The 25,182-nt window shown below is 43.5% G+C and overlaps 1 protein-coding gene and 1 long non-coding RNA gene across 2 annotated transcripts in view; one reads left to right on the top strand and one right to left on the bottom strand.

The window, feature by feature from the left end:
- Positions 1-840: 840 nt before the first annotated feature.
- On the bottom strand, positions 841-18,300 carry LOC147225217 (uncharacterized). Its single transcript, XR_015107377.1, has 3 exons — positions 18,039-18,300; positions 6,815-6,999; positions 841-1,691 (listed from the first exon to the last, which is right to left on the bottom strand). It is a non-coding gene; the product is annotated as an uncharacterized LOC147225217 (long non-coding RNA).
- pard6a (par-6 family cell polarity regulator alpha) overlaps positions 17,361-25,182 on the top strand; it is a 24,646-nt gene continuing 16,824 nt past the window's right edge. The window contains exons 1-2 of the mRNA XM_086163319.1: positions 17,361-17,876; positions 22,736-22,958. Of these exons, the coding sequence (XP_086019445.1) occupies positions 17,712-17,876; positions 22,736-22,958 (388 nt within the window). The 5' untranslated portion in view covers positions 17,361-17,711. The remainder of the gene's footprint in view (positions 17,877-22,735; positions 22,959-25,182) is intronic.

Raw genomic sequence — 25,182 nt, 5'->3', positions numbered from 1 at the left:
CCTCTGTCTCTGAGGACCTGCGTTGAGACACTTTGGCTGCAAATTGTGATTTCTGTAGTTCGACAGTCGAGGGCCTCCAATGGATTGCAGTTATGATACAGGCAGTTAGCGCTAAGCTAGCCTCTGGTACTTGCCGAGCGCTATCCCGTCAAGCAACACTCTGCCCTCTCATACCTTCATCGGTGCATGATGGTGGACTCACATCTTCTCCAGGAGTCCTTGGGTTCTCATGTCCCAGGTTCCCACTGGGCACGGCTTTTATGAATATTATAACTATAGTGGCATCATTTAGGCTACTAGTCTATGATAGTGCGGTCAGCACTACCGATATTAGTTGTAATAAATCTGTGGAGGGCTGTCAAGGCCTGCAAGGCCTTCTCTGCTGGCCTAAAAAAATATGTGAATCACAGATTGATTTTAATTATATATTTTATCCATGAATACTTGGTCTGTCAGCTTCCTGTCATAGCTTTTTACCTGGCTCTGCTGCTTCCAGACATGTATGCTCATATTAAAACATTTAACCAATCACATTTCAGCCATTATTTGTTGCCAGACAGGGTCAAAGTGAAAGAAATCTGTCTGGAGGCCTGCATACTCTTAGGCGCTCTCGCAAAAAATAAGTGTAGATGAAAGTGTTGCTTCAACCAATCAGATTTTGAGTTGCAACACCGAGGCCTTCTAGAAGAGTAGAGTAACGTCAGTGTGTCACACACCCTTTGATTGAATAGTCAGAGTGCACTAGCAAGAGCTAGCATGCTACACCTGTAGCAAGCTGCACAAACCCGAATTTGTCGACCCATGATGGCTGAAGGAAGACAAGAAATTGATGTGGTTGCATATTTATTGTCAAACCCCTTTTCGAGACAGACTTTTCAAGAAAAGCTTGACATCATATAGAAAGGTCAGACAATTCCGAAGCTAGCAAGCCTGTTACAGTAAGAAGGAGCACCCCTGAAGGCCTAGGGGTGAAATGCACAGCCCGCCACTGTAATAATCACAATCACACTCCCGGTCGAGGCTGAAAGCCTCCCCCATTGTGCTGAGATCTGGCAGAGGTTTCTTCGGTGTTTCCTCTCCGCTGTTGTCAATTGCTCGCTCCTGGTAGGTTGGAGGTTGGGCTTCTGAGATCTTAAAGAGAGCGGCCCAGACCTGCTCTTCATGTGAATGTTGTCGCGGTCGTTGCTGCTGTGGAGTCACTTCGCTGTTTGAACACTAAGCGTCTCAGCTGTTGACACCCGCTTGTATCTCACTGAAACCTGATGAGACCAACAGCTTCACTGGAATGGTCTTTGTTGCTTCACTCCAACAAGTCCCACCCTACCTGAAGATGTAGCTACTCTGGATGTTGTCACTTTGGCATGCATATTTAAAGGACTACCTTCTTTCACTTGCATAATATTGCAAAAATATCATTTCTGGAGATCATCTTATAGTCCTCCACGCGGAAAGGGTCATTAGACAACTGTCCTGATTTGACTTCAACTCTCAAGAGACTTCTTTCCACTCTTTAGATCGTCAGTTTGGAGGGTAATAGTCAATTGAGTGATGAATAGATATGACCCAACTGTAGGTGTTGTAGCTTTGATAGTCCTCCGGCACCGGGCCTCGGGTCGGGATACGTGGATCCGGTGTTTCGACTTGAAACTGGGTGATGGAGTCGGGCGGAGGGATTCGTGCGGAGGCGAGAGCTGAAAAGGTAAAGGGAAGGAAGATGAGACGGGAAACGGGTGGGAGGAACAATCCTCAAAAGTACCAAGAGTGACACGAGACTGCCAAAGTGCAGGTGGAGGAAAAGGAAGCGGTGTTGGTTTTGAGTCTTCTCTCTCTCTCGTTTGTTACACCAAACGCTTCGGTATCAAATGCGCGGCGCCGCAGACGAGGGAATACGAGGTCCCGTTTCTCAAAAAGGAAATGAGAAGTGGATCCTCTGGTAACCGGTAACTCCCGTGGAACGGTTCAACTCTGCCTCACCTACACGCACAGAAGCTTCATGATTTATTCCTCTGAAGTCCGACGCCGTTCTTCTGTCGTCACCTCCAGCAGAGCGGGATGGGCTTCACGCACTCGCGCGGCTAACGCCTCATGCCAAAGCAGTGCTGCATTTTCAAATTATGTGATTCAGATGAAACGTCACAGCCGCCCGGTGTAGTATAACATCCTACCGCTTCACCGACAGCTGGAGTGACTTCCAGAGGATCTTCTCTCGTTTGCCAGATCTGAGAAGCCGGACCGTTGCCCGCTACATATCAAGTGTGTTTGTGCATGTCTGTTCGAATTCAAGGCTGCTTTGAGGAGAGTGAGGATCCAGTTGCATCAGCCAGTAGTTCTTGCCATTCTACTGTTCTCCAAAAATAGAAAATTAATTAAAATTTAATTAAATTGGATTCATTTTATTTTATTTAAATTAAATTAAATTAAATTAAATTAAATTAAATTAAATTAAATTAAATTAAATTAAATTTTGAAAGTATAAAAAGGATTGATAAGGAAAAAAATCTATGCCGCTATCCTTCATTCTGATGTATGGCGTCTGTGCAGTGAAGGCATATTTCAGCTTTGTCAACTTCCACCATTTGTACTTTCCTGTCCTTTTGTGTTGTTCCTGCATAGGTTGCACAGTAGAAACGGAAGACCAAGTACGTCAAGGACCTCCTATGTGAGCTGAGACCCTTTTCCACCTTTCCTGAGTCCGTGACTTCTTGGAAATAAGTGCTTTTTTTTTTTCTTTTTGCAGTTCCAAATACAGTCATGTTGGAGGGATTTCTGCCATTCCAAAAAACAAAGGGACACATGGAGACATTTCAGATGGTGTCTGACCATAATCACATCCAACTGGGATCTTCAGCTGATATTTGGCCCGAGCTTTTTGTGGACACCGTGACCCGCAGCATCTGCCTCCGCCGCTGCCGCGAGCAGCGAGACACCGATACCCCGGGCGGCTTTCGCACGGGAACCCGCAGCCCTTGACCTTCATCATCTGTCGGGGATTTCTAGGTTTCAGCTATCGTGTTTCAAAAATTAGATCTACAAGCGAGGGGGCGGGGGCGTGGACCACACCGAAGCCGCAGGGCTGGGGCGAGAAGAAAGCGGAGGGTGGAAACCGAGCCGTTCGGCTAATGCTATCATTAATAGCTGGCCGACTGTGTGTGTCTTATTAAGGTTTGTTTCGTCGCCGCTATTACGCTGGCGTGTCATAATATTGAAGCTAAGAGGTTAACGGTGTAACCTGCTGCTCCCTGTGTGTCACCCATGATATTAGTCGCGGCTAAAACCCTTTTCCTGGGTTTAGTTTTATTTAGTTTACAGCGGAAGAATTTTTGAAGAAATTACCTGTGGGCAACTGCGTTTCGAGGACGCAAGAGCGGATGATAATTAATCGCTGGAAGGGATATAATTTAATGATTGCAACAACTTCATTTTCACACTATATAATTAACTGATTCATGTTCAAGCTGTATAAATAGAATTCTAAGTACCCGGTGCTTTCCATGAAGGTAACAGGGCAGCAGGGCTGAAACAAAGAAGATAATGCAGCGCCTTTGCAAGCCTGAGGGGAAGCATATGGTAAAACCCTGACTTACGAGTTTAATCCGTCTTTAAATTCCCGTTGAAATGAATTTATCCATTCCAACCCCCCTTGGTTTTGTTACTGCTTTTTAAATACAAAATAAAAAAAGTACTTTAAAATATATTATAAAATTGAATGTTAAGAGAAAATGGTTTTAGTGTGGAGGAGATGGGCGGAGGAGTTTTTCATTGGTGCTGTATCATTAGCTTAACTCGCTGGCTACACACTTAATGCTACAATTTGTTGCTAAATGTAACTTTGCCATACATGTACTTTATGTCTAAAGTTCATTTATGGGCGGATTGAAGCCGCACCTCCTTTTAAAACCATCAAACCAGCCCCAGCCGGCTTTGAACGCGTCTTTCGGCGCTTCGTCCGCCGATGTTCCCGCCGTAGCGAATCCGTGTAAACGTCTCCTGCCTTCTAACGGAGGATGCTGTCCGTCACAACAACGTATCTAAGCAGCTTCTGCATCTCTTGATGGACGGGTCCAAAACCTTGCTTGTGTTTTTACTTGATTTTCTCCGGGCTACCTAGGCGTCTTTACACGCCACTTCACGGAGAGCGGCGGCCACGCGGGTGTCGGACGCTCATCCCGCTGGCTCCATCTTTTAGCGACAGCTAAAAACTCCCAAACTGATGCACTAGTGAGTGAAGGTTTCACCGTGTTATAATGTTTTCTTTCTTCATATTGGTGATATTGCATGTCGCGCCACTGTCCCGTCCTGCGGCCGGCCTGAAAAGGATTCCACCCAGGGTCGGCGACCCCATGCCTGGCAGCAGGTCACACGTCCCGGGGTTCGATTCACTTAGTCCACTTAGACAGACATACAATCCTGACCCCTCACCTCTGCCCCTTGCCCACCGCAACTCGGCTGCACCGTCTCTGTCTGCCCGCCGCCACCAAGCCGCGGTTCAGTTACCAACCTCCTCCTGGCTGTAGTCAATAGGCCAGGATCAGGTCCATTGACTGTAGAAACACACACACACACACACACACACACACACACATACAGCTGCTCTAGCACCAAATGAGGTCTTTGAACTATGTTATTGATTAATTTCGGCTCCCTCTATCCACACACACACACACACACACACACACACACTCACACACACACACACACACACACACGTGCGAGTAGAGTAACTAATGAAATATAGCTTAACCTCAGTTCATAAATCCTGCATATGAATAATTAAGCAGCAACATGTAGCTGTCTCATGCAGAAGCCTTGCATTGCGACTCTGTGTGTGTGTGCGTGTGTGTGTGTGTGTGTGTGTGTGTGTGTGTGTGTGTGTGTGCGCGCGCGCACACACGCCTTTCAGTGTAATGTATGTGTTGTTGCCCCGAGGCCTTGTCGGGGTAATGCTTTTGTGATTACAAGAGCAGTGCTGTGTATATGTGTGTGTGTGTGTGTGTGTGTGTGTGTGTGTGTCTGTGTGTGTGTAATATCCCAGAAGGAGAACAGCTGGTGTTAAACATCCACAGTGGAGGAGACCTGACAGGAGGACAGGTGTTTCCACGTGGTTCACCAGCACCTTTTTCAGAGGAACCCACCAGCTTCCACCTTCTCGAAAGAAGACGAAAGAAGAAGAGAAGGACATGCCTGGAACACGCCCGGAACACGCCTGGAACACGCCTGGAGGAACGAGCGAGTCCCTCTTCTGTAGATGCTCTGAATCACCTTCTCAAATGATGAGTGATCGAGGTCAACGTCCAAATGAGCCACAACTAACTACAACACCCTGCTACGATATGTTCTGCGTATCCTCCATCTTTAGAGATGATGGCTTATGATTCACAGATCGGCCCGCTAAAAGACAAATGTGCGACATTTTAATTATCGCCATTAGCTTTATTATCACAAACAGCAATAACTGTAAACATCAGCGATCATCAGATTTATCTGACTGTTTTGGTGGCTGCTTTGGCTCCTGCAGTACCGTGTTTTTCCACAGGATGACAGCAGAACACAGAGTTACAGGTTGAAGAATCCCAACGTTGGTTCTTCAATTCCAAATCTAGGAGACAAACCTTCTGCTTGAAGTTTATTAATTGATGGCGAACTCAGTGCAAAGTAATGACCGGGGTCAGTATTTTGCAAGTGTAAAGCAGAGAACGTGCGTTAAGAAACTCATTTAATGCCAAAGCAACCGGTTCTAATGGTTGCAGAGCGATTGTTTGGAGAATTATAAACGGCAAAGAGGCATTCGGAAGATAAATGCAGCGGTATATTACACAGCGGGGCCTATAAAACTGCACAAAGATGACGTAATTCCCCGTATATTGCTTCCTGTGGTGGAAAGACACAATAATATATTGTGTCAAAGAATGGAAATCTGACCTCATTGCTTATTTGAATTTGAATTTTTGAAGAACCTCTTTTTTTCACACAATCAAAATACGGTCAAGGAGTTCTCTGATTCTCTGGTTTATTCATAGTGAGCAACATAGTAGCTAAAAAAAGGCAGCTTTCCCACAGAGAACTTTGCTTTCAAAAGAAAGAGAAATGATAAAACATGCATGCTGCATGTGGCAAAAACCAGGTTATTCACGACAACAGAATAAATACACAAACTTTTTTTGAACGGCATTGATGCAGCTTGCAGGCATCACAAAAAATATATTTTTAGCACTACCTACATCTCTACCAACCACTCTCATCCATACAATATTCATATTTATATTTATATTCATATTTATATTTATATTTATATCAATATTTATATTTATATTTATATTTATACATTCACAGGAACACCTTACTTATTACCACATCACTTTTACAAGCAACATTCTGTAACCATTCTTTGCACCAGGCATTTCTTCCTTTTTTGGTACGCTATGGATACTTTGTACATCATCTTTTGTTTATTTGTATCTATATCCTTATTTTAATAATAAAATTAGTAATTAGAATATATTACATTTAAGGCCCCTCATTTGACACTCAAGAACATCATATAAATATGTTTACCAAAAAATAGAGATTTAAAAGACACAATGAAAACAATACAAGTGATAAAGTGGTAAACAAGAATAGTATATATATATATTGCATATTGTTGCATAATATTGCATATTATTGCATATTGTTTTCTGCCCTGTTATGCTGGGTAAGAAACAAGAAAGTCTATTTTATTTTATTTAGTTTTAACAGATGCGGTTTGATGTTTATTATATCATTTATTTTTCTTTTTATTGTTTATTGTTATTTGTCTTGTAGCACACACCCTCACCTCAAGGGCAGCTGACCTCTGGATCCAAGCAGAGCAGGAAAGGACTTGCACGGACCTGATGGAGACCAGACCATCTTCCACACCCACGCCGCCTGCCAGTGACCTCCACGGCCAACAGATGTCGCCAGAGAACAACATGTAGGACATGAGGATCTAAGAGTTGGACCTGTGGAGCTGATGGATCCCTGAAGAGAGAAGATAAACATACACTCATCACAGCATTTCACTCTGTTTTTTGCATGTCATGTATAGAAAGCCATTCATTTGCAGTTACCATCGAAACATACAAATGTACACCCGCTCATTCCCTCGCCTGGGCGATTTAGAGGTGAAAAAAAATGTCATCTTTTATTTTATCAATCGCATTGTAACTTCCAATCACAGCAGAAACACACAAACACACTCTACACAAACTGGTAGCTATGTATGTATGTATACATTTACATATATGTGTATTATATACATACATATATATATACACATACACATTATACACATTATATATATATATATATATGTATATATATATATATATATTTATGGGGGTTGGAGATAGGATACATATGATACATGACATATGATACATGACTTTATTAATCCCTATTGGGAATATGATAATCTAAATTATCATATCAGCCAGGTGTATCAAAAAAAACAATTAAGTAAGAACAATTTAAACCTAAAAAAAAAAAAAAAAAAAAGCTGTAGAGTGATGGATCTTTCTGGTTTACTTCAGGACATAATCCTGTCTAGATAACCTCATCCCTCCAGGCACGGTCAAACATAGTTGTTCTGGTTTGAGCAGTTCCTGCCCCCCCCACCACACACACACACACACACACACACACACACACACACACACACACACACACACGCACGCACACACGTCCTCCTCTTGTTCCTCTGGATTCTTTAACCCCCCCCCCCTCCTCGGCCCAACATGGCCTTCCACTTACAAGAAAACAAAACTCTTACCTGGGGCCTATTTGCTGAAAAAGCGGTCAGTATAAATGCATACAAGTGTATTTACATGCCGGCATTGGTTTTGAAATATACTGGGTGAGATCAATATTCAAAACATCCTCGGAAGCAGGGGATTTCTCACAGATCGGAACGGTTTCTATCAAATTCAGATTGGTGCCAAGTTGCCATGGATGCAAAAAACCTGGACCCATGAGACAAATGGACCAAGGTGGCACGGTGAGTCTCGTGGTGGACAAAGTGGAAAATCAAAGATATCCGTCTGCAGGACTGTGCAGCCGTGCCCTCTCTCCCTCTGTGCACGGCGCATGGCGTCTCTGTTGTTATGGTTTGTGGCCCTGTTAAGAGCCGGTCGGTCGGGGTGCGGCGGGCCGGAGACACGCTCGCCAACATTCCAGACGCCTCTGGAATGTCCGCTGGGTCACATGACCAGACCTGAGCTCAGGTGTAGCTCCGAACCCCTTCCTTCAGGTTTCTGTTCCGAGTCTTTCCACCTTTTTACGCTCATAGAAATTCTACTGAATTTTAGTGAAAACTGAATTTTGGGTCCTCCAGCTGGAGACTACATGGTGTTTAGTGACGCCAATAAATCCCCATTGAGTCTCAAAGGAGGTTTTATGGATCATATAAGTTTAAATCATTGATTTACCAGTGCAGCAGAGTGCAACTGAAGTGAAGCCCCGACCCAATGGGGCGCCCTGGGCCAGATTTAAATGTGAATGAATGAATGAATGAATGAATTTTATTTAAGGACAGACAGTACAGTGCCATTAAACATTTCAGCATAAAATGCGATATGAGAAGATGGATGTACCAGACAGGCTTAGCAGAGTTGCTATCTTGCACCCGGCTGTCCGTGGGTGGAGTAAATGTACTCCAGTGGGGAATAAAAACAATTAGAAGTAGCTAAAACAGGTTGAAGACAGGTTAAAACAGGTTAAAACCGGAAAACAAGTTAAAACATGTTAAAATCAGTTAAAACCGCTAGCTTGTGGTTAGGGCCGTGATAAGAGGTTCATATCATTCTTTTTTTTTTTTTTTTTTTTTTTTTTATTATATGCAAAAGCAAGGCGGAAGCATCAAGGAGGCTGGCGGGGCAGGCCGCTAGACAATTTGGCTCGAGACGGAGACGGTTCTGGCTTAGTGTTGGCATATTTGTTTTCTTAGCAGGAGCTGTTTGGTGGCTTCAATGAAGCTCCGAAGACTCAAAGTTTTAGCTCCTAGGGGCAGATTGTTCCAGAGTTTTGGGCCGATGAAAGAGAGCGAGTTCTGACCGAAAGATGTTTTTTTGTTTGGAATGGAGCAGTTTCCCTGGGTGCCACTTCTTAGGTTGTTGTGGGATTTGTCGAAGAATTTGTCTAGGGGGCCGGGGGCTGCACCGCATAGTATTTTGTGGACTAGGGTGAGGTTTGCTAATTCGCAGATGTGTGGGAGGGCAAGAAGATTATGTTTTTCGAGAATTCTACAGTGGTGATGTGTGAGATTTTTTTGATCTAGAATTTTTAGTGCTCTTTTGTGCACAGCTGTAATTTTGAAAATCGCATTACTAGTGGCGAAACCCCAGGTAGTGCTGCAGTATGTTATTCGGGAAATGATGAGGGCGTTATATATATATATCTATATAGAATGTGGCCCCTCCCTCTATCTGCAGTTAAAAAATACTTATAAAATAAATCAAATGGCATTTTTTGCTGTTGTTGTTAATTAGTTACATGCTTAAACAAATTCCCAATAAATACAAAAAAAAAAAAAAATCTGGAATACAATATAAATACCCTTATCAGAAAATAGAAATCATTTAAATGAGAGAATAAATAATAATAACAGTATTAAATTATCCAAATTCTTTCCTCACCAAGTAGTTTACAAGTCCGAGGCTTTTCCTGTGACTCAGCCGTGTGTAGCGGACTACATTGAATAATAATAAAAAGAACATTTCTGTTTAAAAAAAATAAATAAAACAATGGGGTCACACCAGTAAACCCGGCCCAACCCCCACATCATTTGATGAAAAATTAATTGGAATTGATATGAGCTTTTCTCATTTTTTTTCCCAGAATTAAGAGTAACAACTAGTTTTAATATGGTTATATTGAAGGTGATTTTTTTCCCCATTTTGTGGCGCCCCCTGGAGGCCCTGGCAGCCTTAGCATTAGCCTCTATTGCCTAACGGTCACACCGGCATGTAGGCACATTCTCCCCACGCCTCCGCAAGGTTACCGGCAAGTTCTTGAGTTTCTTCCCACGGTCCGAAAGCACGCGTGGGCCTATTTCTAGGTGATCGTAGGTGTGAATAAGCGGGACGGACGCTTACATCTCCCCACAGGCGCGTCTCCCTGAGATGGACTTGCGAACGGCCGGGTCAAACCCCTCGCCACGCGTCGGCTGTCTGACCTCAGCGCCAACACAACGCTGCGCAAGATACACGCCGTTGGGACGAAGAACAACGACGCTCTTGTGCGTTATCTACTGCAGATTAGCGTGCATGCCTTTGGGAAGAGGATGCTGGTTAACACCCTGATAATCATGTAGAAACATCTCAGTTACGTGGAGCGCCGTTGTTGTTGTTGTTGTGTGTGACGATAATGGCTGAATAGACAGTCGCAGTCACTAGACCGATAAACATTACTTCACTCAGGTATGCACAGAGATGATTTCAGGACTCATACGCTTCAGACGCTCCTTTGTGCCCCCGGCCATCAGACTGTACGACAGCAGTCTGGACGGCACGCAACTCTGGCCGGCTCGAGTGCACCTGGGCTGCCGAGTCCACAATTCCACAATGTCACTACCCTTCCCCGTTCACTACCTCGTCACGGCCAAACTCTGTTGTCTCTCTTATCCTTGCTTGTCCCAGCCCGCACACATCCTGCCTATTCTTATTTATTTCATCCATTGCTATTTATTTTTGTCACTCTATTAATATTACCATTTAGTTTTAGTTGTGTATTTTTCACCCTCCCTGTTCCTTGATGTTGCTCATTGTTATCTCTGACGTCTGCTGTCTATTTATCTGCTATTCTATTTATTCGTGGAAAAAAGTGTTTGTCTTATGATCTTCTGTCTTCTGCTTTCCTATTTATATTTACATTCTTTTCTTTTTTTTTTTTGACATTATAACTGATACGCTGCTGTGACAAAGGAATTTCCCCCATGGGGATCAATAAAGTTTATCTTATCTTATCTTATCTTATCTTATCTTATCTTATCTTATCTTATCTTATCTTATCTTATCTTATCTTATCTTATCTTATCTTACTTTTTTCTGCCAAACAGGAATTACTATCCAGACTGTGGACAGGAAGGAATCCACTATGCAAGGAGTTTGATTCGACTTCTCAAAAGACTTTCTGAATTAACTCATTCATTCATTCATTCATTCACTATCTGTTCTGCCAGATAAAGAACGCTCTCTTATTCACACGTTATATAAATACAAATATTCACAGCTCATGTAGAGAAAAATAGCCATCCACTCCTTCATTCAGATTTGATATAAACATACAGTCACTCGCTCGTTCCCACATCATAGAGACAAAAAATAGAATCGAAAAGAACTTTCACCTACATTCACTGGAAACGTGACATTGATTTTATTGCTGTCAAGTTTCCTTCTTGCAAAAAGGGGAGGAGTTGCATAGTTTGATGGCCACAGGTGAGAAAGACCTTCTGTTCTGTGGTGCCCCTCGCTGGTCTCAGTCTACGGCCGAAAGTGCTCTGGTAGGACTTCAGTACAGCTTGCGAGGGGTGAGAGACGCCGCCCCTGATACTGAGCAGCTTTTTCAGCATCCTCCTCTCTCAGACACCTCCACTAACAAGTCCAATTCAACTATTCAACTATTTAGCCTGTTAGCATTGGCTGCCTTCAGCCTACTGCTACAGTGTAGAAGATGATGCCGAGATATTTGTACTCGTCTGCAATGTCAACATCTGTCCCATTGATGGAGATGGACAGGTCCTCCATTGCCCAAAGTACTAGTGAACCAGGTAACCAAGTAAACCATCCACTCTTTCGTTCATAGGTTATATAGACATACAGTCACTCTCTCGTTCCCACGTCATACAGAGCCAAAAAAAAAAATCACTCCTTCATTAGCATGTTTTATATAGAGACATACAAACATTCGACCATCAGATAAAGATGTATAAAAATTTGGACAATTTATGGTCTCGAAACAACCTCCTGCGTGTTTTTGGACTGTGGGAGAACATGGAGACTCCGCACAGAAAGTGCTCCACACCTCCTTGCTGTTGAGGTGCGAGCGCCGAGCACCGCGTCACCCGCTAAACTCCCAATATCTAAAATAAATTCAGGTTGAAAGGAAGATAACATTTCAAACCGTGTGATTGCATTGATAAGAATTAGATACGAAGGTGATTTTACAGTGACCGGATACAATAGCGGTATCGTCATTGGAGCGAGCGGAGAAAGATTCAACGACGCGTCAGATCTTGATTTAGATTCAGAGCGTCACATCTGAAACCTTGTTTTGACTAGTCGTTTCTAGCCTGCAAAGCAATCGCTCAATCACTTGCAGGGGGGAGACGGGGGAGTTTGCGGCTCCGGCTGCGCCCGGCTGACAACGGACCCGCTCCTGCCGGCCATTGTGTGTCGCTCGGCGTGTGTGTTTGTACGCCGCATAGCGATAGAGAGCGAGCCTTTTGTCACCGGGCCCTAAAGCCGGCCACCTGATACAGATAAAAACCTGTCCTTCGGCCTCGGCACCTGTCACGCAGCGCAAACCCAGCCCGACCGGAGGCCGGGGCATGCCTCGCATAGCACGCATTCATACTGTGACGCACCTCGCTGTGAGGGCGGCGTGACTCACGGCACTAAATAAAGTTCTGGTAAAGGCTCAGGGAGGCCCCGGAAAAGCACTCGTAATTGAATTGTTTTTTTTTTTTTGTCGTTGCAGCGACGGGGGCTTTTAAAACTCACATCGTCCACGCGACGGCTCGAATTCGCGAGGCAAATTAAAACGGAAGAAAATAAGGAGCGGGGAAAGAAGAGAGATGAATGAATATGAGGCTGTGGAGGAAGGGAGGTAGAGGTGTTTGTGGAATGAGAGTGACGGGACTTCTTGTCCTGTTACTCACGCGAAAGAAATACAAAAAAAAGTGGATGATATGAGGAGGCCGACTGGCCAACTCTGCCAGTCCGCATTGTTGGCATTCCTGCTGTCACACACCACTCCGTCTCTCTGCCTCTGAAGACGAAGAAGGACGTTCGCTATGTTTGGAAAGGCATTTTTCTCGGCGTGTGTTTATTTTAAGCCGAAGTTGAAATAATGGAGAGGCGTCGAATTGTTCTTTTCATTTCGGGGACAAAATGGGAGGGTCGATTAACAGAGACAAAAAAACAAATTTGTAGTTTTTCTATAGTAGATTTGCACGACGTGAGGCCGTGCACATGCAAACATCTAGCGCACCAGTCCATGCGCGTACCGCTTATTGTGTAGAGGTCCGGGGATGTACATATGAAACAATTACAAAAACCAATTTCCTGTGTCTGAATGAGAGCAACGGGCCTACTTACACTTTATTCATCAGCATGCAAACCCTTAAAATCTGGTGGATTTTAAACTGGCAAAAATAATGTGCGTATATGTGTTCCAGAAGGTGCTCCAGATCCGAGCCAGGAAAGATGAACTGAGGGGGATTTGCATGTTTGCGTAAACAACGGCAGCAACATATGTAAAACAGCATCGGATAAAGGAGGCGATCTGTGGAATCATTTTGAAAAACAAATTAAAAAAAAAGTCTACTAAATGCTCTTTATTTTTTATTTTTCTAAGATGGATCAATGTGGCATGGCCGACAACTTTTTGTCACGGATCAAATTGCTTTTTCTGGGAGAATTTTTAAATGAACTCTCTTGTTTATCTAAATGTATCACTACACGCGGAGGAGGGAGCGGTCGGAACGCGGGTGTAAACGGGACGCCGACGCTCCGAGAATCAGGAAAATGCAGGCAGACGACCGGACGCCTCTGAATGACACGTGAATTAACACCTTTTTTAGGAAGTTTAGGAAGTGCGGAAGTTTTTTACTGAAAACCCAGAGACGTTGGATGGAATTAGTCCCGGCAGTTCGTCCGGCGGCCGGGCAAGATGACGCCGGGCCCAGGTGTCAGTTTCGTTTGGCGGCACAAAACGCAGCGTGGAAAATAATGCAAATGGATTCCTCCCTTTTGAGCTTTGTAATGGGGTGTGAAAAAGGCAGAGGCCTCTTTCCACCTGTTTTGAACTCGACCTCCATTCTTGTTGTTTGTCAGCCCTTCTGAGAGGCCACTCGCCGCCATCTCCTGTTTTCTCAACAAATGAATTTGTTTGGTTTCACTTTGTGAGGAATCCCCGCGGGGTTAATTGCAAGGCGCCTAATTATCGGCTTAAGGCTTTGCATCGAAGCCTGAATAACAACAATTTAGCAAGATGATGAGCCTGGAGTGAGCAAAGAGGGACCGGATATTAGAGAGAAAGATTACATTAAGAACTTATTATTGATTGTGGTTTGTTTGGGCCAACGGATCCAGGAGGATCCCTGAGCTCAGACTTTCTACTCTCCGTCCCATAAAGCAATTTAAGACATGCACATCAAGTCATCGGGTTATATTTCTTTATACGCCGGTGCGTTGATGTCCGTTGTTTTTTACCGTGATGAACGCAGATTGGAAAATACCTTTGGAAATTAAATCAACTCCAGATGTTCCCACTGCAGGCATTTGCCCACCATACACACATCTGTTGTTACAAGTAGATGCGTCATGAACTGAACACACTCTGCTAACACTGCGTGACAGTCGTACTGTCCCCTCTCAGCAGAAGACCTCTCTGTGTATTTTAAACTCGAGGAAAATGTTCTCAGTCAATCGATCACTGTCATAGAAGGATGCAGAAAGTTTTATGGGGTTCTTCAGGAAACACCAGGCATGGCCGCAGGTGTCCAAACACATGCAGGCTTTCCAGACGCCTGGATTAGAGGGTGAATGCTTGCATGTCTCTCTATGGCATGAATGACAGTGAATGATTGTTTTCCTCTGTATGATGTGAAATGAGAATGAAGGGTTGAATGCCTCTGTTTGACCTGTGAATGAGAGGGTGAGTGATTGTACATCCCTGTGACCTGTGCACGAAAAAGTGAATGGTTCTGTCTATATGATGCATGAATGAGAGGGCAAATGTTTAATGTTTCTCAATCCCGTATTAACGATTGGGTGTCAGGTTGTGTTTCTCTATACGATGTGAATGAGAGAATGAATGTCTCTTCTCTATAGGAGAACAAAATCATGTGAATGAGAGGGTGAATGGTTGAATATCTTTAAATGATGTGAATGAACGAGTGAATTGTGCTATCTCTATATGAGAATAAAAAGGTGATGGTGTCTCTATGTGACTGTTGTATGAGAGGGTGAATGGTTGAATATCTCTATATGACATGTGAATGAATGAGTGAATTGTGCTTTTTCTATATGATGTGTGGCTGAAAGGGTGAGTGGTTGCATATCTCTACATGTGGCCCCGCGATCTACCGACCCCGGGTGAACCCCACCTCTCGCCCGATGGTAGCTGGGATAGGCTCCAGCGACCCCACGACCCTGACCGACCGCAGGATAAGCGATACAGTTAGTGAACAGAGAAAGTCACCAGGTGAGCGGTGAATGAACCAATGTCAACATGAGCAGACTCACACACACATACACACACATGCGAAACCCACGCACTGACAGCTCCGTACGAGGGCACACCGTCAGTTCACGTCCTCCCTTTTCCGCCTCTCCGCACATTCCAGCATTCCATCACCGCTGAGGAGGAGAGAGAGAAGGGGGAGGAGATGGAGATGGGAGAGGAGCGGTAAGGTAAGCGGGGGATAGTTCAACGTGCGAACGGGACAGACGAAGACAGAGGCGGAAAATGAGAGAACGAAAGACGGAGAGAAATGTAGCTCAGGATGAAAAAAAACGCTTTTCTCATCTGCTGCTCTCCGTCTGGAAGAATTGACGTTATGAGTGGAGGCTCTTGTGTAACCGCGAAGGGGTCCTTCCACGGTGCGCACACAGAAAAACACAGGCCTGAGCACCGGCTGGTACTGAGATACGATTAGGAAGTTTAGCAAAGGGCATAAATCTGGAGGAGGAGGAGGGGGAGGGAGGAGGGGGAACCCAAGCGAGATGAAGAAAACAGAGATATGAGGAGCTCAAATGAAACAAACAAAAAAAAAGGCACATTGTGGAGCCACGAAATCCTTGGATACTTAAAGACCACAGTTATTCTACTTACTGCAACGATACTTGTGCACAACACACATTGCACAATGTGTAGTCTATGCACCCACTGTGTGAGTGCACAAAAGAGCTGCTGCATCAAAACAAATGGATTTACACTCATGCAAAGACACACACACACACACACACACACACACACACACACACACACACACACACACACACACACACACACTCATACAACACACCCGCTAAGTCCACAGGTAGAAGACAATAGAATAAAGGGAGAAATTCAAAGGGGGCAGTCCAGGGGGGGTAGTTAGGTTATAAATATTACGAGTTAAAAACAGTAGCGTACAAGTATCTGAAAACATCAAAAGTAATAAATAAAGAATAAAAACATTTGTGCAAGAAATGTGGAAAAAGCTGGCGGCACAGAGCAGTGTATGGACGAGTAGATGAATAAATTAGTAAAAGAAAAAATCAAGTCTATGGTGTATGGATAGGAATATATGGATAATGTGCCATTCAAGATCTCAAGGGGGTCATAAATGTGAGTATCATTTTGTCTCGTTGAAGGTTTTAAATCAAACTTGCGTTGCAGGTGAGATGTCAATAAGATTGTCTGTGGAGCTTCTCAATCATCAAGGTCGTGTTGAATTCTTGTCGAAATCTTCTTGTCATGGCAACTGGACTTTAATTTCTTAACTTGAAGACATTTCACCCCTCATCCAGAGGCATCTTCATTTCTAATGACCTGTTGAGAGTTTCCGAATAAACGGGATGAAACGCCTTCAACTGAATAAATTCAAATCCAGCAGCCACGACAAGAAGATTTGGACAGGAATGTAAATAAGAATGCATTCATTCATTCACCAATCTCACCTAAAACGATAGTCAATACATATATGTATTTTTTTAGCTTCTGTCATCTATAGAATCGACTGACACGTATGACATTTACATGTGATTTCTTTGATTTATTTATTTTTGATTCAAATCCAGCAGCCACGAAAAGAAAATTTCCACAAGAATGTAAATAAGAATGCATTCATTCATTCACCAATCTCACCTAAAACGATAGTCAATCAATTTTTTTTTGTAGCTTCTGTCATATGTATATATATACATATATATATATATATATATATATATATATATATATATATATATATATATATATATATATATAATCGACTGACACGTATGACATTTACAAGTGATTTCTTTGATTTATTTTTTTTAATAATTACTTTTCATTTATTTTATTATTTCCTTCACTACCCGGAAGTGGCTGATTGACTCCCTCGCGCGTCCCGAGGACAGCGCGCGGGCTACCCGCGGAGTCACGGCTCCGACGTCCCGCCCCCCCTGCGGTCGGTCGCTCCGTCCGCTCCGTCCGTCAGTCAGTCAGTCAGATTGGAGGAGGAGGAGGTGAAAGAGAAGAGAGAAAGAGGAGGAAGAGGAGGCGGAGGAGGACGGAGCTCGACCGGCGCCTCCCGTTCCGCAGCCCCGCCGCCGTTGACGGACTCCACCTGTCTCGAGCGCAGCGCAGCGCCGCGCCCGCGTGAGCCCGGGAGCCGCTTCACACCCCTCAACCGCCCCCGGAGCGCTTCCGCCGAGCAAAGCAAACCCCCGCTTCCCTCCACCTCCTCTCCCGTCTCCCCTCTTCGCCGGGAGTCGCGATCCCGTCGGATGTTTTTTCCTTTATCCGCAGTGAGCCCAGAGAGCAGGATGTCACGGCAGCAGCAGCAGCAACAACAACACCACCACCACCAGCAACAGCAGCAGCAGCAGCAGCAGCAGCAGCACCGGACGCCGCTGAGACGCTCCGACGCCGTGGTGGAGGTCAAGAGCAAAGTGAGTGCGGCGCTAACGGGCTCCACATCCGGGTGTCGACGGAGGCTAACGAGGGGTTCGCTCCGATACCGCCGTTCGGACGTGATACAAATGTCTTCCCAGTGCGTCTAACAGGCAAACACACACACACACACACACACACACACACACACACACACTTACACACATACGCGCGGTTCCGTCGTTTGCCGCAGGTCGCTCAGGTAAATTGTTGCTAGGGGTCGTCGCCGCGGAGCTCGGGTGTTCCGTCGTCCCGCCGCCGCGGCATCTCTACCTTCTTCTTCTTCTTTTTCATAACCTCTTCATCTTCTTCTTCTTCTTCTTCTTTTTCTTCCCCTCCGTGTGCCATTCCGTTCCGCTCGGTCGTCGGCGTTTGTCCGTCCGTTCGTCCGAATCGCCCCAGAAACGCAGTGCTCCGTTATTGTTGGCCCGAGTTGTTGTTTATGTTTTCATTCAGGCCCCGGATGTTGCTGTTTACCACGACAGGAAAGTTGTTGGTGCCTTAACGGTCACTGGGTCTCAACCTGCCAGCATGGGTTAACTAGTATTACCTGCAACTTACTGGTGGTCAAAAACACCCCCAAATCCCCTCAGATCTGATGCATTTTCTCAATGAATCACTGTTTTACATCCAAATTGGATGAGCACGACTGGATGAGCTGTTTTAATCTTAATTCGATCATGTATATCTATCTATCTATCTATCGATCTATCGATCTATCTATCTATACGTATGTGTAAATATGTATGTCAGTTGGCAAGACATTGCAAGAGAAACAGCAAAGCAAAATATGTCCAAGTAACTGATATGTTAAAAATGGGCACTTTACTATTTTTATGATTAAATATCTCTCTGTTTTATTATTTAATATTTTGATACAATCCGTCAGTATCTTTGAACAAACCGAATGGTATTTTCAGTGTCAGCGGGTGGTAGGTGAGCTGTGACACTGGAGTACAGCAACTTGTACTTTTATTTTGTCGAGTTTGAAGAAGTTACCCAATTTATAAAAGCAAAATTAGCTTAAATGTCAAAGGAAGGAACCTCAAAGTCGGAAAAGGCAGGTTGACATACAGCAAGCCCCACCAAGAAGGTTTCGATAAAGTACATCTTCTTTATCATTTCAAAGGCAACATTCGGTCAACAGTTGCATGCAAATGTGTCCTGACAGCAAAATTCCGTGTTATGTTTTTAGGAGGAACACTTTAAATTAGTATGGGCATTTTAACAAATTCGGAAATGATAAACTGAAGTTTGGCATCTTTTGAAACAATTCATGAGAAAATTGGTGATTTTTATTTTTCTCTATTTGATACTCATTGTTAACTGTTATGATATATTTTTTTTGAATACTGTCTAGAAGTTCAGTAAGAAAGGTTGACATAATTACCTGCAACTAAACACCAGGTACAGTTTCCAGCAGCGGTTCACTAACTATGGCACCGGTGGCTCTGGTGTTACTTGAGTACCCTCTGGTGGTTTGTAGAGGAATCTTTCAGTTTTGTTTTGTTTGTTTGCTTGTTTTGTGTAAATGAATGATGTGAGAATGCGTTGTGATATCAACACGGCCAAAACAATTGGAAGTGATTTAACAAGAGATGGTGCAATTGTTTTTCTGCATTTCTGTAATGTTGGTTTTTCTAAAAAGATGTATGACGTGCTACAACACTAGCCGTAGAAGTTTTGCATTGAAACACCCCTGAAGCTAAACTTGTGTAACAAGATAATGGGGGAGGTAGTTTCAGTGACACAACCTCTAGCTGAGAAACTATTAGGCAGAAAGGTGACAACAAGAGGGAGGCTCCTTCTAGTAGCGTTGTTGGATTTAAAAGTGGATGTCAGGCAACTATATATAATGTTGTTTTTTATGATGACCGGCTCCCTAGGTGAATATTGCTGACTAAAATATGGCAAACTAATGCCAGCCTGTTTTTAATTTGGGTCCAAATGTAATTTGTCTGTTGTGGCAGGACTCAGAGGCAAATATTTCCTAAGGTGGTTCTGATAAGCTCACAGGGGACTGATGTCATTCATTTTGTTGCTTTATCAATACACTCTAACCAGCATAACAGATGGGATGGTTGGTTTGTTATGTTTAGGACTTAACCCTAATTCCTTGGCCCACTCCCATTGTTACCCACGTTCTGTCAGGTACCTTTAATGCAGTTCAGTGGTACAAGAAAAGTTTAGCACAAGTTATTTCACTAAGCTTCTGGCCAAACTGAAAATTAAATTATCACTGACTTATTATGGGATGAGTGCTCTGACTCCTATCTAGTTATCGTTCTTAAAAGTCTAACTAAACGGCGCAAACAGCCAGATACAATAAAAATCATGGCGATTTTCGGTTAGAAAACTATGGGAAATAAAAACATGCTTATACATCATTACCTTGGAATTCATGATAGAAGAAGTTGAAATCTATTTCACTACTGCACCTGTATTTAGATTTCCCAGCTATTCCCCTGCGACCCCAAGCTATCCCCCACAGAACTGTAAAATTCATTGTTGTTGATGATTTGAAGTCCTTGCCAACTGAAGGCAGCACCGTGACACGTTCATTCCTGCGTCTCGGGCAGGCTGCGGTCGCTGCTTCAGTATCATCAAGCTTACATCGACTTGACAGTGAGAGTAAGTCAACCCTCTTCCCGTAAGCTACAAGAGGGAATTAGCATGTAACTGCAAAGGCACATCCCTAGCACTGTGTTACATAAGTCTTCAATTTGCTTGCGGTGAAGCCTGCTGTTAAAGACTCTGCATTAGTTTATCCAAGAATTTATAGAAACACACACAATTTTAAAGTGTTGGAGTAATAAATTGAGACCTCATGTGATGTAAATGTTATGAGAGATTTCATAAAAAGGAGAAAATCAAGAATGTACTAATGTATTACAAACTAGCAGGTAATTTTATCTTTGATTTTGCCTCACTAATTAAAGAAAACAATTTGCAAATTGAAGTCCCTCCGAATTAAGATCAGGTTGTTTTGGAGGAACTACTAAGATTATCCCCTTCAGTAATCTCAACTGAGTCATGCTTCTCAATGACAGTTTCACTGTCACTATTTTACCGCAGTATCTAGCAAGAATGTGTGTGACTAACAGAAAGCCAGGGTATATTTGTGTGTATCTGCAAGTCTTTTTGTGGAGTCCAGGATGATAACACTGACACTACTGATCCACCCTCCTTAATGGTGTTCAGTATTCTCAGCTGGACTGTAAACGCGCCATTGCTCCCTGCCTGTAACTCGACACGGTCTGCATTTGAGTGTTGCCTTAGTTGATGGCTGAAATAAGGTTGGGTTGTGCGCCGACAACGCAGCCGCTGATGATTGTGCAAAGAGTGGGAATCAGCTCTCAGGCAATCTTGAACTGGATGCAAGAGATTATATGTAACAGCGGGGCTGCGAATACAAGCTCGCGTCCCAGCAGCTGCACGTCCCAGCAGGATGCACGGATGTAAACAGCAATTGAGACTCTCCGATACACTTCATTTTACGGGTCGATGGAAGGAGCTCGACAGATTACATTATACTTCACCATTCCCTTGTTGTACGATGTGTTGACTCAGCTCCCCAAGTTTGTCGTATTTACTCCCTTTCAGACTACCGCTGCTCTGGTGAGAAATGTAAAGTTCATTTGCTATTCTACCTGAGTCTTGGAAATCAGCGAGTTAAGCCGGATGCCAGCTTTAATTTTGCACTTGAACATGATTGTTTATTATAAACCAAACAGATCCGATTGCGATGCACCCCTCCAAAATACAGTGATCTGAATGATTTGACCACCCAAGCCAGGTTTCCACGCGTTTTCTCGTCTTCTCCGTTCTCACTGAAGTCTTCCAAGCATTCGTCTTTGTGAGACTCTCTTCCTGCTTCTCCACATTGTTGCTTGACCGTGGGGTTTCACAGGATTCCTTGCAGGAAAATCCAGAGTCACCGGTATCAGAAAACCAAAAGAGTTACCTGCTAAATACCGCTCATCCTGTTTTGAACAGATCCTATTGCAATTTTATTCAAGAACACTTTCAGAATAAAGTTCAATGTGCTGTGGGATCCTGACTACAAAGGTGGTCCTTGAAAACGCCCTCCTTTGCATCATAATTGGTGTTTTATCCCCAAAATGAGTCACAGACACCGAAGTTCCTTTTGGATTTGGAATGAAACAATCCTGCAGTCATACGAAGATGATAGCGGGTGGTGGAAAAAACAAAGCGGCAAGTGTAGCCTCCCCCGAGCACAGCCTTGGTCAGCAAACACATTTGCTGACCGAAGCACCCCACGGGCCGGACCGATTTATGTGTTTAACGAGCTCAGTCTTTACATTTCGTCATAATTTTTTTTACGTGCTGTGGAGACGGTGAAGTTTTGACCTGTGTAATGTTGCACGTCCTACAGCAGGCTGACTGGGCTCACATTCACTTTGGATGTAAAAATTCTAGCGGCTACTGAAGAGAAAGTTACAGAGGATTATTTAGCTCAGGTTCTAATTTTCAGCTACTGTCCGACAACATGTAGCTACATTTTCGGCAGGTTTAAGGCGCTTCTTCACTTCAGGGCATACATTGTCCTCCACCAGACTGCTGCCGGTCACATCAGATCATTGGTCCTTTATATTGTGACGATTTTCCAAATATTAGAAGGTCACGGCCCAGCCCCTGTATGGGTTTAATATTTAATTATGACTCATAAACTATATCTTTTTGTGGATCAGTGCGCCTCTACTTAGATATTAGTGGTTGTGGCAGTCAAATACAAATAAATCGTCACCTAGATTAAAACGGTTTATGTGGGAATATTGACAAACCGGATTTTTGGATTTAGCAAATTTAATATTTGCATTTTTTTTTTTTTTTTTAGTTTGATGCGGAGTACCGTCGCTTTGCCCTGAAGAGGCAGTGTCCAGGTGGCTTTCTGGAGTTCTACAGCCTCCTTCAGAATGTCCACCATATCCCAGATGTGGACATGCTGCTTGGATACGCCGATGACCACGGAGACCTCCTCCCAATCAACAATGATGACAATTTCCTCAAAGCCATCTCCTCAGCAAATCCCCTGCTCCGGATTATCATCAGCAAGAAAGGTAGGAGGTTTTTATCGGCGTTGATCATCAAGACGGTCGTGTAGCTTTGGCACAGCAACCGTCCCATGTTGGTTTGTGTTTTGCCCTTTTCCCAGCGTTTATTATATCTAATGTCACTTCAATGGAGACGGCTTTCCTTCTCCTGCCATCAGACCAGTCTGGCTAATGCCTGGAAGCAATAAAGAGGCAAAACGTTTTGAAATAAAACAAGACAAACAAAAACGAAAGTACAATGGGGGAGTCAAAACAAAGCCGTCTTCTTCGTTTAGCGCCAAATGACGCTTTGCTCGCCAGCTTGTTCCCGCATGAAATTTATTTTAACATTGCAAACGCAGTTTGTCGGAACAACGGAACAAGACTTTCTTAATACATTTATGGGAGATGGCGACATACCCACAAATCGCTGTAGGCAGAGAACATTTTAAGGACTTCGTATAGTTTCAAAACATTTTCAAAAACGCATACAAAGCTTTTTCCATCGTGTGTTTCCGGTGATTAGCTCGTCACCTTTTCTCTCTCTCCAGTTAGCTGCAGGTCCAGCCCGCCGCGGTCGATGTTAATGCCCCGTGGAAATCTAAAATGAGCCGAGGATGACTATTTGCTCGGCTAATGTCAATCTACTCCATTTCAGTTGCCTCTGCAGGCAAAGTCATGTGGAACACAAATCCATCACTTCACGGGGTGTTAAATCTCTGGATTTATTTTCCATATAACATAGGCTAGTTGATACCTTCTTCATTAACCCTGGAAATTTCTCTGCTGATCAAGACACAGGATTACATGAACAGTAATTGGATTATTTAGAAAAATCCAGCTAATGTTTTTTCTTTAATTAAAAGTCAAGTTACTAAATGACACCGCTATCAAAAAGGCTCTACCTTTAATACTGGTAAGATTTGGTTCGAGTTTTCATTCCTGTGTAATGAGTTTTATTCATTATTTTTATTTATAATGTGTTAAAATGATCCATTTTCACCGGTGATTGTGACTGTATAATTAGGTTTATCTTATTAACTAAAGAGTGATTGCTCTATTTGAGGGAAAAAAAACATCATTAAGCTCTCAAGATATTACACGCAGTACTCTAATAAAACTTCTCACTTTGTAGGGGCCAGTTTTAAATTTAGGAGATTCTACTTTACGCCGCATTTTGCTTCTGATCATTCCCATCATCCCTGCAGGTCACAACCCTGCTCAAGATTGTGCTTTTGCAGAAAGCTCTTGCCTCAAATCTACATTTTTACATTCTGTCCTTGTATGTCTCTGCAGCAGAATTACTGGTTGAGGTAAAAAGCGGAGCTGCACAGCAAACCTCATGAACGGATCAGATTTATATCTGCTCTATTTTAGCCGACACTGATCCCTTCAAATATGCACAGATCAGCCTCGATACGGATCCGTAGGATCAGCCGCAACATATTCTGTCACGTACAAGAAAAAAGGACTGAGATCGCGGAACAAGGTAGTTGTTCCAAAACGATACATCTACATGAGGATAAAGATAAGTATCTAATTTCAATGTGGGCTTTGAGAGTTAAAAACAAGTGTAATTTATGGGAGCTGCAACGTCGCGTCCACAAGTTTTCAGCTTCCGATCGGAACCGCATAGAATTCTGGTTTGAATGTATAAATAGTAAACATCTGGAAGTCTCATTGCAGTTACAGGAGCTCACACTGCATCACATTTGTGATGCTAGTGGGACTCAGGCTAGCTTCACATAACCTCCATATCTGGCTGTGTCTGCGCTGAGCCGATGAGCACGTTGAGGAGATTTGGGAGTAAACTTATTCGGAAATGAACTCTCCTTTCAATGTTTCCATCTTTTATCGGTCATCAGAAAATAGGGATATCGTGAAATTGTGTTTTTTATCTATGATCCACAAACGCTTGGCAGCAACACACACACTCTGGCTGTGTTTGCCATCCTGATTGTGATTGTATAGTCATGAGACAATCTGCATGAGTTTAGCAATTAAACTCAGCTCTTGTTTGGATTTCTTATAAGGACCACACAGCGCTCTCAGGGCTCGAGTTGAGAATTTGATGCAAAATGTTCGTCTCTAAATTAACATAATGGGTCGCGCATTGGCTGTGACCGTGAATTTGTATCACATCAGGATTTAATTTAGTCATGGCTAGATGTGCCTTCGCTTTGTCGCCTTGTTACTTATTTCACATCCAGGAAGCAACTTGCCTCCCACTGGTTTGTCAAAAACTATATGA

This window comes from Fistularia commersonii, chromosome 17 (assembly GCF_037954325.1).
Source record: "Fistularia commersonii isolate RoL2024-O1a breed Wild chromosome 17, RoL_Fcom_v1.0, whole genome shotgun sequence".
NCBI lineage: Eukaryota > Metazoa > Chordata > Actinopteri > Syngnathiformes > Fistulariidae > Fistularia > Fistularia commersonii.
This window is presented reverse-complemented; position numbering and strand designations above follow the sequence as displayed.